Raw genomic sequence first — 14,858 nt, forward strand, 5'->3', positions numbered from 1 at the left:
CTGGTTGTTACAGGGTAATTCTACATTACAAGTACAAAAGTTGACGAGATTTGGAGCTGAATGTGTCAAGTCACTATTGGGCTCCAATCTTTAACTAGATGCCCACAACCACAGGCTGCTCCTCATCTCTCTGCGTTTTATCGGTGCTGTTGTTGTTCCTCAGATGTGCTCCCCCTAAGCTCCAAATGCTCACTCTTCCTTCACTGTTAAAATCAGGACACGTGCACCGTCTCCTGCTCTGTCCCAGACACTCAAAAGTGTACGGTCCCCCCCTCGCCCAGCTACAGCATCACCTAATTACACCCTCCCCACTTACTTGTGTTTCTCTGCCACTCCTTCCAACCTGTACTGGGGGCCTTGGCCCTTCACCTGGGTTTCTCAAGTCAAAAGTCCCATTCTTAAATCAGAGAGACTTGGGTGTCCTCGTACAAGAAACACAAAAAGTTAACATGCAGGTACAGCAGGCAATTAGGAAAGCAAATGGTATGTTAGCCTTTATTGCAAGGAGGTTGGAGTACAAGAGTAAGGAAGTCGTACTACTTCTCTACAGTTTTGGTCTCCTTATCTAAGGAAGGATATACTTGCCTTAGAGGGGGTGCAACAAAGGTTCACTAGGTTGATTCCTGGGATGAGAGGGTTGTCCTATGAGGAGAGATTGAGTAGAATGGGCCTATACTCTCGAGTTTAAAAGCACGAGAGGTGATCTCATTGAAACATAAGATTCTGAGGGGGCTTGACAGGGTAGATGCTGAGAGGCTGTTTCCCCTGACCAGAGAGTCTAGAACTAGGGGGCATAGTCACGGGATAAGGGGTCGGCCATTTAAGACTGAGATAAGGAGGAATTTCTTCACTCAAATGGTTGTGAATCTTTGGAATTCTCTACCCCAGATGTGGATGCTGAGTTGTTGGGTATATTCAATACAGAGATCTATAGATTTTTGGACTCTAGGGGAAAATCAAGGGATATGGGGATCGGGTGGGAAAGTGGAGTTGAGGTCAAAGATCAGCTGTGATCTGACAATGGCGAAGCAGGCTCGAGGGGCTGTGTAGCCTACTCCTGCTCCTATTTCTTATGTTCAGAATTAATGTAATACACTACTCGGAACACTGCCAAGACAAGAAATATCCTTAGCTCATCCCGTCTCTGAAAGATACAATAGTGCACCAGATAGAACCCACTCCACAAAGCTTTGAAAACGATATTAACAACTGTAGAAGTTTATAGCACAGAATGAAGCCATTTAGCCATCATGTTGGTGTTGGCTCTTTGCTCGAAAATTAATCCCATGCCCCACACTCTCACCGTGGCCCTTTATCATCTTTTGCTTTAAATATTTATTCTCTCGTCATTGTCTCCCCAACCAGGGGAAGTAGTCTTTCCCTAGTCACCCCATCAAAACTCTTCATTATTTTAAAAAACCTCTTAAATCTCTTTCTCCCCCCCCAACCCCATCCCCAGTCCCCAAACCCCACTTCTACATCCTTCCCAAGATCCACAAACGGGTCTCCCAGGGCAGTCCTATCGTTCTATCCTGTTCGTGCCCCGAGGAACTTATTTCCTCCTATCTCTATTTCATTTTTTTCCTCCCCTTCTCCAGTCTTCTCCGACCTACATCCATGACTCTTCCAATGCCCTCCGCCACTTCAGCAGTTTCCAGTTCCCCGGCCCTAACTGTCTCCTTTTCACCATGGACGTCCAGTCCCTCTATACCTCCATCCCCTGCCAGGACAGCCTGCGGGCCCTCCACTTCTTCCTTGAACGGAGGCCCAACCAGTCCCCATCCACCACCACCTGGCTGGACTTGTTCTTACGTTGAACAACTTCTCCAAATAAAAGGTGTCGCTATGAGAACCTGTATGGGTCCTAGCTATGCCTGCCTTTTTGTGGGATACGTGGATCATTCCTTGTTCCAGTCCTACTCAGCTCCCCTCCCTCACCTCTTTTTCTGGTACATGGATGACTATCGGTGCCATTTCCTGCTCTCACTCTGAACTGGAAAATTTCATCAACTTTGCTTCCAATTTCCACCCTTCCGTTGGCTTCACATGGTCCACCTCCGACTCTTCCCTTCCTCAACTCCTCTATCTCCATTTAGGAACATAGGAACAGGAGTAGGCCATTCAGCCCCTCGTGCCTGCTCCACCATTTGATAAGATCATGGCTGATCTGTGATCAAGCTCCATATACCTGCCATTGGTCCATATCCCTTAATACAGGTTCTGGGGATAGGCTGTAAACTAATATCTATTATAAGCCCACTGACTCCCACAGTTACCTTGATTACACTTCCTCCCACCCCACTTCCTGTAAGGACTCTATTCCCTTCTCCCAGTTTCTCCGTCACATCTGTTCTGACGATGCCACCTTCCACACCAATTCATCCGATGTGTCTTCCTCTCTCCTCAAATCGAGGATTCCTGACAACTGTAGTTGACAGGACCATGTCTGTCCTATTTGCCGCACTTCTGCCCTCACCCCTTCCCTTCCAGAAGGGAGATAGGGTACTCCTTCCCTCACCTTCCACCCAGCCAGCCTCGACATTCAACATATCATTCTCCACCATTTCCACCACCTCCAGCACAATCCCACCACCAAACACATCTTCCCCTCCCCTTTCACCATTCCGAAGGGACTGCTCCCTCTGCGATACCCTGGTCCACTCTTCCATCACCCCCAACATCTGCACTCCTCCCCATGGGAGTGCAGGAGATGCAATGCCTGCCCCTTAACCTCCTCCCTTCACACCGTCCAGGGCCCCAAACACTCCTTCCAGGTGAAACAGTGATTTACTTGTACTTCTTTCAATTTAATATACAGTAGCTGCTGCTCACAATGCAGTCTCCTCTACACTGGGGAGACCAAACGCAGATTGGGTGATCGCTTGGCTGAACACCTCCGCTCAGTCCACAAGCGTGACCCTGACCTGCTGGTCTTTTGCCATTTTAGACATAGAAACATAGAAAATAGGAGCAAGAGTAGGCCATTCAGGCCTGCTCCGCCATTCAAAATGATCATGGCTGATCGTCTAACTCAGTACCCTGTTCCCACTTTTTCCCCATATCCCTTGATCCCTTTAGCATTAAGAAATATATCGATCTCCTTCTTGAATACATCTAATGACTTGGCCTCCACTGCCTTCTGTGGGAGAGAATTCCACAGGTTCACCACCCTCTGAGTGAAGACATTTCTCCTCATCTCGGTTCTAAATGGCATACCCCGTATCCTGAGACTGTGACCCCTGGTTCTGGACTCCCCAGCCATCGTGAGAGTGTGAGCATGAGGAAGGAAGAGAGAGGGCGGAGGGAAAGGAGGAGAAGAGAGGGCGGGGGGTTAGGGAGGGAGGGAGGGAAAGGAGAAGAGAGGGCGGTGGAGGAGAAGATATTCCTGGTCAGCACTGCAACAGGCCCATCCACAGAGCTGCAAAGTTAGGAGTGGAATTTAAACAACCCTAAGATAAGCGCAGACACAGATCCGCGCCCCACTGAGCCTGCCTGACAGCTCAAATTCCATGGTGTCTCAAGCGCAAAGCTAATGGCACATATGGTGCAGTCACTAAGTTTAATTTGCACCAGTACACTATAAAAACAGCACAATGTAAGACTGTAACCCTGGGTGTTTCCTGCAGCTCAAATGGACTCTGTACGAAATTCCACACAGCCAGCTTTTCACTGTATGAACAGCACTGATGGGACAATGGACGTTGTTCTTGTTTAAATACAATGTGAATTCTTAGCGTGCAGAAATCAGTGGGGATGGGGTAGTATTTGCAACAACTGCTGCTGGCAGAACAAAAATGAATAAAACTATATGAAGTCTTCCGTAATTACATACAGTGCAAACAGCCTGTAACCATCATGAGGACACAAGGATCCAACCCTCTTTGCAACCCCCAGTTCGATCAAGCCTGCAGGATTTGCGTTGGTTCCACTGGCCGGTTAATGTTGGGACAGTGGTGGGTATCCTTTGTTCTCCATTTGTTTTCTCCCACAGGATGACCATTTTAAGTAGTGCAGCAGAGGATTTAAACAGCTGCTGCGCTGCTCAAACAGACAGACACACATCAACTGGAACAAATTGCTGACTAAGAGCTACTGAATGAGTGCTGAAAGAATGCCTATAGGTTTGCATTAAATGTAAAAGGAGTGTCTGTACTCAGTGCTGCTCAGCAGTAAGCTTCAGATTGTGACCAGCAGGTCATCCTCATCCGCTGACACTATAATCAGATTCAATCACATTTTAAAAAAAAACCTTACCCAAACTCCTCGATTAGATTCCAGCCTGTAACTCACTACAAGCATGTATTACCTTCCAGATAACCATTTGCCCTAAAGGGAAGAAATCTGTGGGACTGTAAGTAAATAAAATGTAAAACACTCAAAGTTTAAACCCCATAACCCTTGCCCCATGCATGATGATATGGCCTGTTGCCTCTTTAGTGTTCTAATGAGCAAGTGCAGATTGTCAGTGGTGACACCAAAGTCCACAGTCACAGGCTGAATCATCAGTTACCTCAGAGCAAGCTTCTGACTCAGATATTTCCATGGTTCCAAACAACATGCAATAAGTGATTCATGTCCAGTTGGACAGACTTTAACCCATTCACACACCCACTGACTGTACTGCGGTATATCTTGAAACTGTCCATTTCAAGCAAATTCAAAATTCAACGGCTCCACCAATGGTTGCTCTGTTTGGAAGCACTATTTCAGACCACCAATGGTTGCTCTAAAAACATAAGGCCATAAGAAATAGGAGCAGGAGTAGGTCACACAGCCCCTCGAGCCTGCTCCGCCATTCAGTCAGATCTTCAGGCTGATCTTTGACCTCAACCCCACTTTCCCATCCCTTGATTCCCTTAGAGTCCAAAAATCTATCGATCTCAGCCTTGAATATACTCCACGACTGAGCCTCCACAGCCCTCTGGGGTAGAGAATTCCAAAGATTCACAACCCTGAGTGAAGAAATTCCTCCTCATCTCAGTCCTAAATGGCCGACTCCTTATCCTGAGACTATGATCCCTAGTTCTAGACTCTCCAGCCAGGGGAAACAATCTCTCAGACCACCAATGGTTGCACTGTTTGCAGCACACTATCTCAGACCATCGGTCAACAGCCAAATCACTGACTTGTGGGACATAAGTGCAACTGACTCAGATTTTCCAGAATCGATTACTCATACACATGAGGATGTGTCAGATAATTCAAAGCCTGGATATATGCCAAAGGTTTAATGGACAAAGATTAAGTTAATAATGTGTCAGCAGCCACGCGTCAGTTCAGCTCACTGACTCCTAAAACCGTCGACTGGGCAATTGTTACCAGTAACCTGCTGACTCCTCATTTATACATCATTCATGGTACTCACCCCAAATCTCATTTCTGTCCATTTTCATCCCACCCTAATCTCACTGAAACCCAAGTATCACCTCTGACTCTTCCTCCTTCCAATTTCCTGCTTGCATCTTGCTTCTATTGTCAATGCTACTTCCAATGCCCCTCTCTTGTAACTCAAACTCCACACCTCCCATTCCTCCCCCTGTGTTGAAATCGACTCATCACATTGTCTCCTGGTCTGACTCATTCCTTCCAAAACTATGGAACTCCCTGACCAGGTTTGTCAAGAACAGAAAACCTGCAGGTAAATATCAATTTCTTTCCAGGGGTTGGAACAGGAGTAGGCCATTCAGCCCATCGAGTCTGTGCCACCATTCAATTAGATTATGGCTGATCTGTACCTCAACTACACTTACCCGCCTTTGCTCCATATCCCTTAATACCCTTACCCAACAAAAAAAACTATCGATCTCGTTGTTGAAAATTTCAATTGACCCCCAGCATCCACAGCTATTTGGGGAGAGTTCCAGATTTCCACTAGCCTGTGTGAAGAAGTGCTTCCTGATTTCACCCCTAAATGGCCTGGCTCTAATTTTAAGATTATGCCCCCTTGTTCTGGATTCCCCCACCGGAGGAAATAGTTTCTCTGTATCTACCCTATCGAATCCCTTAATCATTTTAAAGACCTTGATTAGATCATCCCTCAATCTTCTAAACTCAAGGGAATACAAACCAAGTTTATTGAACTTGTCCTCATAATTTAACCATTTAAACCCCAGTATCATTCTGGTGATCACCCCATTCCAGATGTGAATTCTCTGCCCTTTCTGCAGGGAAGTGCCCAAAGTCTCAACCAACAGTGCAGTCAGATCTCATGACCTGAGAAGAGGCACAAGTGGGAGGTAGCCTGCACCTCTCTGCTCAGTGGCACAATGTGCTTATTCTTCATCTCCTCAAATCCCCTCCAGTCTTGAGCTGTACAAAGCCACAATACATGACCTGGGGGGGGGGGGGGGGGGGGGGGGGAAGAACAGACCCACCATCATATCTCGCTGGTTAGCTCTTTGTTTGACATTATTAGTAGAGTGCTTGAAAACAGCAGATAGGTAATCGACCCGTCCAGTATCGCGCTGTCCTTCGAGTTATTCCTCCTCTCCCCGTTAAATTATATTTCTTTTTTAAAAAAAAAGAAATTTGGCACCAGAATGTTATCACTGCAGTTTTATAAACCAAGTAAAAATAGATCAACTTGGATAAATCTTCATCTGGATGCAAATCCTTTCTGCCTCTGCACAGCTTTCAGTTACCTGTCACCATGAAACTGTGATTGATCAGTGTAAAACATCAGTCTCCAGGATGCATTTTCCAAGGCTCTCAGAGCAAGCCACCTGCTACCCTCTTCAGAAAAACATCTGCATTAAATGCACCTGAGTGAATAGGCGGCTTTATAAAATCACTGTCAACATACAACAACTAACATTTATACAGCGTTTAATGTAAAAAAAACATTCCAAGATGCTCCACAAGTGGAAAGAGATAGATTAGAAGGGAGGACTGAAAGCCAGGCCAAAATGTTGGGCTTTGAGAAGGCTTTTGAAAGGCAAGAGAAGCAGAGTGGTTTTAGATTGGGAGTCCCAGAAAGCAGGGACAAATGGAGGGGTGGAGGGAGAGAACATACATGAGGTTAGACTTGGGTCTGGGAGGAAATTGAAGGCTGGAACAAGTGGCAGAGAGAGGGATTTGAAGACAAAGATGAGGAGATATATTGAGAGACAACCAGCCAGTGAGACTTGGTGCAGGATGAGATCCAGGTGACTGTGTTTGAGAAGTCTATCTGGTGGATGATGGCGGATGGGAGGCCAGAAGGAATCAGAATAATCAAGTTTAGAGGTAACACAAACACGAGGGGCTGAGGTAGGATCAGAGGTGGGCAATGGTGGTCTTGGTAATGGGTAGGATGTGGGGTTTAAACTCAGCTCAGGCCCCATTTGAGCTCATAATCAAAAATGGCATCATTTCAATGAAACATTAAACTGAGCTCAACATTTTTTCCCCCTCCAAGTATTTATCCAATTCCCTTTTGAAAGTTATTATTGAATCTGCTTCCACCGCCCTTTCAGGCAGCGCATTCCAGATCGTAACATTGGGTGATTGCTTTGCTGAACACCTCTGCTCAGTCCGCAAGCGTGACTGAGTTTCCGGTCACTTGTCATTTTAATTCCCCGTCCCACTCCCACTCTGTCCTCGGCCTCTTACACTGTTCTAATGAAGCTCAACGTAAGCTCGAGGAACAGCACCTCATCTTTCGATTGGCACTTTACAACCTTCTGGACTCAACATTGATTTCAATAACTTCAGATCAGAACCACTGCTCCCATTTTTCCCAGACAGCAGGTGCTGGTAATGGCTCTGCTGTTGCCATTTACAGCTCCTCTAGACCCATCTTTTGTTTCTTAACCAGTCCCATTACATAAGAACATAAGAAATTGGAGCAGGAGTAGGCCAATCGGCCCCTCGAGCCTGCTCCGCCATTCAATAAGATCATGGCTGATCTGATCCCAACCACAAATCTGAAGAACACAAGAAGTCGGAGCAGGACCCGGCCACACAGCCCCTGGGCCCTCTCCGCCACCCACAGGGCATTGACCGATCCGAACTCAGCTTCATGTCCAATTTCCTGCCCGCTCCCCATAACCCCTAATTCCCTTTACTTCTAGGAAACTGTCTATTTCTGTTTTAAATTTATCTAATGATGTAGCTTCCACAGCTTCCTGGGGCAGCAAATTCCACAGACCTACCACCCTCTGAGTGAAGAAGTTTCTCCTCATCTCAGTTTTGAAAGAGCAGCCCCTTATTCTAAGATTATGCCCCCTAGTTCTAGTTTCACCCATCTTTGGGAACATCCTTACTGCATCCACCCGATCAAGACCCTTCACAATCTTATATGTTTCAATAAGATCGCCTCTCATTCTTCTGAACTCCAATGAGTAGAGTCCCAATCTACTCAACCTCTCCTCATATGTCCGCCCCCTCATCCCCGGGATTAACCGAGTGAACCTTCTTTGTACTGCCTCGAGAGCAAGTATGTCTTTTCTTAAGTATGGAGACCAAAACTGTATGCAGTATTCCAGGTGCGGTCTCACCAATACCTTATATAACTGCAGCAATACCTCCTTGTTTTTATATTCTATCCCCCTAGCAATAAAAGCCAACATTCCGTTGGCTTTCTTGATCACCTGCTGCACCTGCATACCAACTTTTTGATTTTCTTGCACTAGGACCCCCAGATCCCTTTGTACTGCAGTACTTTCCAGTCTCTCGTCATTAAGAAAATAACTTGCTCTCTGATTTTTCCTGCCAAAGTGCATAACTTCACATTTTCCAATATTATATTGCATCTGCCAAATCTCCACCCACTCACCCAGCCTGTCTATATCCCCTTGTAGGTTTTTTATGTCCTCCTCACTCTCTACTTTCCCTCCCATCTTTGTATCATCTGCAAATTTTGATATGTTGCACTCGGTCCCCTCCTCCAAATCGTTAATATAGATTGTAAAGAGTTGGGGACCCAGCACCGACCCCTGTGGAACACCACTGGTTACTGGTTGCCAGTCCGAAAATGAACCATTTATCCCAACTCTCTGCTTCCTGTTCGATAACCAATCCTCCACCCATGCCAGAATATTACCCCCAATCCCGTGATTTTTTATCTTAAGTAATAATCTTTTATGTGGCACCTTGTCGAATGCCTTCTGGAAGTCTAAATACACTACGTCCACTGGTTCCCCTTTATCCACCCTATACGTTATATCCTCGAAGAACTCAAGCAAATTTGTCAGACATGACTTCCCCTTCATAAAGCCATGCTGACTTTGTCCTATTAAATTATGCTTATCTAAATGTTCCGTTACTGTCTCCTTAATAATAGACTCCAAAATTTTACCCACCACAGATGTTAAGCTAACTGGCCTATAATTTCCAGCCTTCTGCCTACTACCCTTTTTAAATAACGGTGTTACATTAGCAGTTTTCCAATCTGCCGGGACCTCTCCTGAGTCCAGGGAATTTTGGAAAACTATCACCAAAGCATCCACAATCCCTACTGCCACTTCCCTCAAGACCCTAGGATGGAAGCCATCAGGTCCAGGGGATTTATCCGCCTTGAGTCCCATTATTTTACTGAGTACCATCTCCTGAGTGATTTTAATCGTATTTAGCTCCTCCCCCCCCGAGAGTCCCCTGTTTGTCCAGTGTTGGGATATTCTTAGTGTCCTCTACTGTAAAGACTGAAACAAAATATTTGTTCAGCATTTTTGCCATCTCCATGTTTCCCACCATTAATTTCCCGGTCTCATCCTCTAAGGGACCTATGTTTGCCTTAGCCACCCTTTTTCTTTTTATATAACTATAGAAACTCTTGCTATCTGTTTTTATATTTTTTGCTAATTTCTTTTCACCCTCCTTGCCTTGCACCATCATTCCTTCTGTTATTTAAAATCACTCGTGCCCTCCACCCTATCACAGACCTTCCCTTTTGTTCTTTCCTCCCCACCCCCCGACCCTGTACTTGCTTAAAAACGGTTTAATCTTCAACTCCTTCCAGTTCTGACGAAGAGTCATCGACCTGAAACATTAACTCTGTTTCTTTCTCCACAGATGCTGCCTGACTCTGAGTATTTCCAGCACTTTGTGTTTTTATTCCAGATCATAACTCGCTGTGTAAAAGAAAATTATAGGAAACACAGCAGCCAACTCGCACATAGCAAGATCCCACAAACAGAAATGAGATAATGATCAGATAATCTGTTTTAGTGATGTTGGTTGAGGGATAAATATTGGCCAGGACACCGGGGAGAGCTCCCCTGCTCTTCTTCCAATAATGTCATGGGATCTTTTACATCCACCTGAGGGCTGAAGACGGCACCTCCCTGGATTACGTGCTGAAGTCTCTAGGGTAGGGTTTGAACCCACGACCTCCTGACTCAGAGAGGAGAGTGTTACCACCGAGCCAAGGCTGACAGAACCTTATACAACTCTACAAGGTCCCCTCTCACTGGCCTCGTTTCAAGGCTGTAGAATTTTTGTAAGCTTTCCTTATAACTTAGTGTTCTGACACTAGGGGTGTGTCTCATGAACCTTCTGTTGTGCTCACTTGCAAATTTTATTTAGATTCTCTTTCAACATCCCAACTCAGTGGCATCTGCAAATCTGGCCAATCGCCACTGTACAACAGGAACTAGAACAGAAATTAGAACCTTGTGGGCTTTCCTCTGAACCTACGGTGTGATTTCTTCAATTCAGACTATAACCACAAGGCAAATGAACTCTAACATTTGGAAGATTTGAAGAAAATGGTTAACTCCACATTACTTGCATTCCTTTGGTTAAGGAAAATAAATACTATAGGCAATTCAACTCAACGCAGAAAAACACATCTTAGAAAGCAGTACAGATTCAATGGTTTGCTCATTTCTGGCCTATAAAACAAGCCACATTTTGCTCCAGGCATATGTTAGACAACACCATCAGCCTTCCGGAGAGAGGGGAGCACTCGCTCCCCTTCCCACGGCACCTTCCCACGCGAGCGCAGGAGATGCAACAATTGCCCTTTCACAGTCCAGGGCCCCACACACGCCTTCCAGGTGAAAGAGTGATTTACATGTACTTCTTTTAAATTTACTATACTGTATTCGCTGCACACCATGCGGTCTCCTCTACACTGGGGTGACCAAACGCAGACTGGGTGATAGTTTTGCTGACCACCTCCACTCAGTCCACAAGCGTGAGCCTGAGCTTCTGGTCACTTGCCATTTTAATTCTCCATCCTGCTCCCACTCTGTTCCAATGAAGCTCAACGGAAGCTTAAGGAACAGCACCTCATCTTTTGATTAGACACTTTACAAATTTCCAGACTCAATGATTTCAATAACTTCAGATCATAACCATTGCTCCCATTTTTTTGGACTAGCAGGTGCTGGTAATGGTTCTGCTGGAATGATTTACACCTCCTCGAGACCCATCTTTTGTTTCTTTCCTTGTCCTATTACCACCCCCTTTTGCCTTGCACCATCATCCCTTTAGTCATTTGTTCACTCCTGCCCTCCACCCTATCACAGACCTTCCCTTTTGTCCTCTTTTCCCCCATCCCACCCCCCCCCGCACCTTTTCCCTGGCTCTGCACTTGCTTAAAAACTGTTAAATCACAAACTTATTCCAGCTTTGGCGGAAGGTCACAGACCAGAAACGTTCATTCTCTCCCTCCCTGTTGATGTAGTAGCCAATTAATAGATTTGAAGATACAGGAGAGTTAGAATGCTGCACATTTTATAAAGGTCCTATCAGACTTGTTACTTTCAAATGCTTGTGAGCCTGCTCAGCTGCTGGGGTACAGTACTGGCGGGTACAGGTCTGTCCCAGTATAACGCTGGGGTACAGTACTGGCGGGTACAGGTCTGTCCCAGTATAACGCTGGGGTACAGTACTGGCGGGTACAGGTCTGTCCCAGTATAACGCTGGGGTACAGTACTGGCGGGTACAGGTCTGTCCCAGTATAACGCTGGGGTACAGTACTGGCGGGTACAGGTCTGTCCCAGTATAACGCTGGGGTACAGTACTGGCGGGTACAGGTCTGTCCCAGTATAACGCTGGGGTACAGTACTGGCGGGTACAGGTCTGTCCCAGTATAACGCTGGGGTACAGTACTGGCGGGTACAGGTCTGTCCCAGTATAACGCTGGGGTACAGTACTGGCGGGTACAGGTCTGTCCCAGGATAACGCTGGGGTACAGTACTGGCGGGTACAGGTCTGTCCCAGGATAACGCTGGGGTACAGTACTGGCGGGTACAGGTCTGTCCCAGTATAACGCTGGGGTACAGTACTGGCGGGTACAGGTCTGTCATCAGGAGTGGGGATAATTAGAGGGGATGAATGAGCGGGTGTTACAAATTTGGACCTGATGAAGATACCTTCTCAGGTTGACTCATATACAGTCAGTGTGTCTTCCTTTACAGTAGTTGACTCACACTGCCCTATATCTACTTGTATAATAGTATAACCCAAAATGTACCAATAGCATCTCCTTATGATCTGGATCAGATACTAAGCAAGGCGAAGCTGAATTTGATAGTTTAGCTATTTCATTCCACAGTGTGGTAAATGTTGCATTTATATAGTGCCTTTAACCTAGAAAAACATCCCATGACTCTTCACAGACTGAATCAATATAATGGGTGACAATTCTGGGCAGAGAAGCAGTAAATAAACTCGGGGCCATGCTGTGGGAACAATGTCACATCTATTACCCATTTCTAGGTTCCCTGAGGGCACTAAGAGTGAACCATATAGTGCAGGACTTGAGACACATGTAGGCTAGACTGGTTAAGGATGGCAGGTACCCTTCCATGAAGGACATTAGTGAACAAGTTCTGTTTTCACAACAATCTGACAGCATTTCACGATTATTTATTCTGGTGCCAGCCCTCAAATTATCGGATTTGTGGAATTCAGTTTCGCAACTTGCCCTGGTGGGATTTAAACTCGTGACATCTGGGTTGCTAGTCCAGGACCTGAACCACTGGGCTACTGTCCCCTGAATTGTCCACAGCAGTAGAGGCAAACCCAGCATGATGACCAAAGGCTGAATCCTGCTCTGTGATCACAGCCTTGAAATTGCTTGTGTATGTAACGTGGAGTTGGTCAGGGTGTCCCTACTGTGAGTTCGTTCTGTACTTTACAGCGGGGGCTGTTATGTCAGATAGTGACCAGACAGCTCATGTAGTTAATATGTGACATTATTCCCGCAGCATAGCATGCTGTACCTGCCCTGGGAGTGTTTGATGGGACAGTGTAGAGGGAGCTTTACTCTGTATCTAACCCGTGCTGTACCTGCCCTGGGAGTGTTTGATGGGACAGTGTAGAGGGAGCTTTACTCTGTATCTGACCCTGTACCTGACCCTGGGAGTGTTTGATGGGACAGTGTAGAGGGAGCTTTACTCTGTATCTAACCCTGTACCTGGGAGTGTTTGATGGGACAGTGTAGAGGGAGCTTTACTCTGTATCTAACCCGTGCTGTACCTGCCCTGGGAGTGTTTGATGGGACAGTGTAGAGGGAGCTTTACTCTGTATCTAACCCTGTACCTGCCCTGGGAGTGTTTGATGGGACAGTGTAGAGGGAGCTTTACTCTGTATCTAACCCTGTACCTGGGAGTGTTTGATGGGACATTGGGGTGCCTGATATTTAAAGTGCTCCATCCCCCAGCACTGACAGTTGACAACACCATTTTGAGCTGATTTCTGTCCTTGCCCCCTGGCTGGCTCGGTGTCAGTCTCCGTCATGTCGATTGGGGGAAATGTCTCAAGATGCTTTATCCCCCTTTAAAAGGTGGGGCATGAATCCGAGCCTCCGCGGCGGTCGCTCTTACCTGACGACTGAGATCTGGAACTCCTCCACCGTGATCAGCTTCCAGGACCCGGCCAGGAACTCCTTGCACCAGGCGTACGACTGGACCTTGCTCTCCCAGTTCACCTCCTCGCTCCGGCCGTCCCGATACTGCTCGGCTTCCGAATCCTCGTAGTCCTCGCCGTTGGTGTCGGGCTCCTCGCCCCTGGGGCTGGGGTTGGGGGAGCGGTCCCTGCTGCCGATGGTCCGCAGCCGGTGAGGCTCCGGCGCCACTGCGTTGCAGGCACCGTCTCCCTTGCAGAAACCTTTCGCTTCCATTGACTCGCCGTGTCCCGGGCCGGGCCGGGCGGGCGGGCGGGCGCTTCTCAAACTCAACACCGCCCACCGTCTGCAAACACCCGAGGCTTTTGATCGACGGTAAAATGAGCTTAATTAAATGATCCGATAAATAAAAAAGAGTCTGCGCCACACTGGGTCCCCTTTAAGGGGTGTTGCGACCTCCCCTTTAAGCCGGGCACCGAGCGAAGGCTGAGGGGGGGGGCGGGGGAGAGACAGGCGGCCGGAGGCCGACGGTGTGTTTCGGGACTGGGGCAGTAGAATAAGCCGAGGCCGAGGCAATGTGTGCGACCAGGCTGTGGCTGACGGGGAAGCCGGTGAGGACACGGGCGCCGCTGCTGCTGCCTTTAGGCCGCGGTGACTTTCCCCTTTTCTTTACTCCACGCAGGGCTCCGCCTCCCCGCCGGAATAAGGCCAGCCCGCAGGGGGCGGGGACACGCAGCTAATTGACAGTTGACATCCACCAATCAGGCACCGGTTACCTCCCAACGTGACTCGTCACCGTCAGGCAATTAGGGCGGGCTTTCTGCCGCACCGGGTGATTGACGGCGACGCTCAGCCAATCAACTACGGCGCTTCTGAAAACAGCCGCGGCGTGGACAATGCTTGAGGGGGAGGGGCGAATCCTGATGGGCGGTTACTTTTGGCCAATGGGCTCTGTCCAAACCAATAGCGTGATCCGATTAGCGCAAGATAGGAGCGGGAAATCGCCGTCCGTTTGATTGATAGCACGCTTGGCCAATCAACGGCGTGGATAATCAAAACCAGTAGGCGGGGCTTTTGCTCACGA

The 14,858-nt window shown here is 47.4% G+C and overlaps 1 protein-coding gene across 1 annotated transcript in view; it reads right to left on the bottom strand.

The window, feature by feature from the left end:
* Positions 1-14,487, bottom strand: part of chkb (choline kinase beta) — a 37,331-nt gene extending 22,844 nt beyond the window's left edge. The window contains exon 1 of the mRNA XM_068005268.1: positions 13,755-14,487. Coding sequence (XP_067861369.1) covers positions 13,755-14,050 — 296 coding nt within the window. The 5' untranslated portion in view covers positions 14,051-14,487. The remainder of the gene's footprint in view (positions 1-13,754) is intronic.
* Between the last annotated feature and the right edge of the window lie 371 nt (positions 14,488-14,858).

This window comes from Heptranchias perlo, chromosome 24 (genome assembly GCF_035084215.1).
Source record: "Heptranchias perlo isolate sHepPer1 chromosome 24, sHepPer1.hap1, whole genome shotgun sequence".
Taxonomy (NCBI): domain Eukaryota; kingdom Metazoa; phylum Chordata; class Chondrichthyes; order Hexanchiformes; family Hexanchidae; genus Heptranchias; species Heptranchias perlo.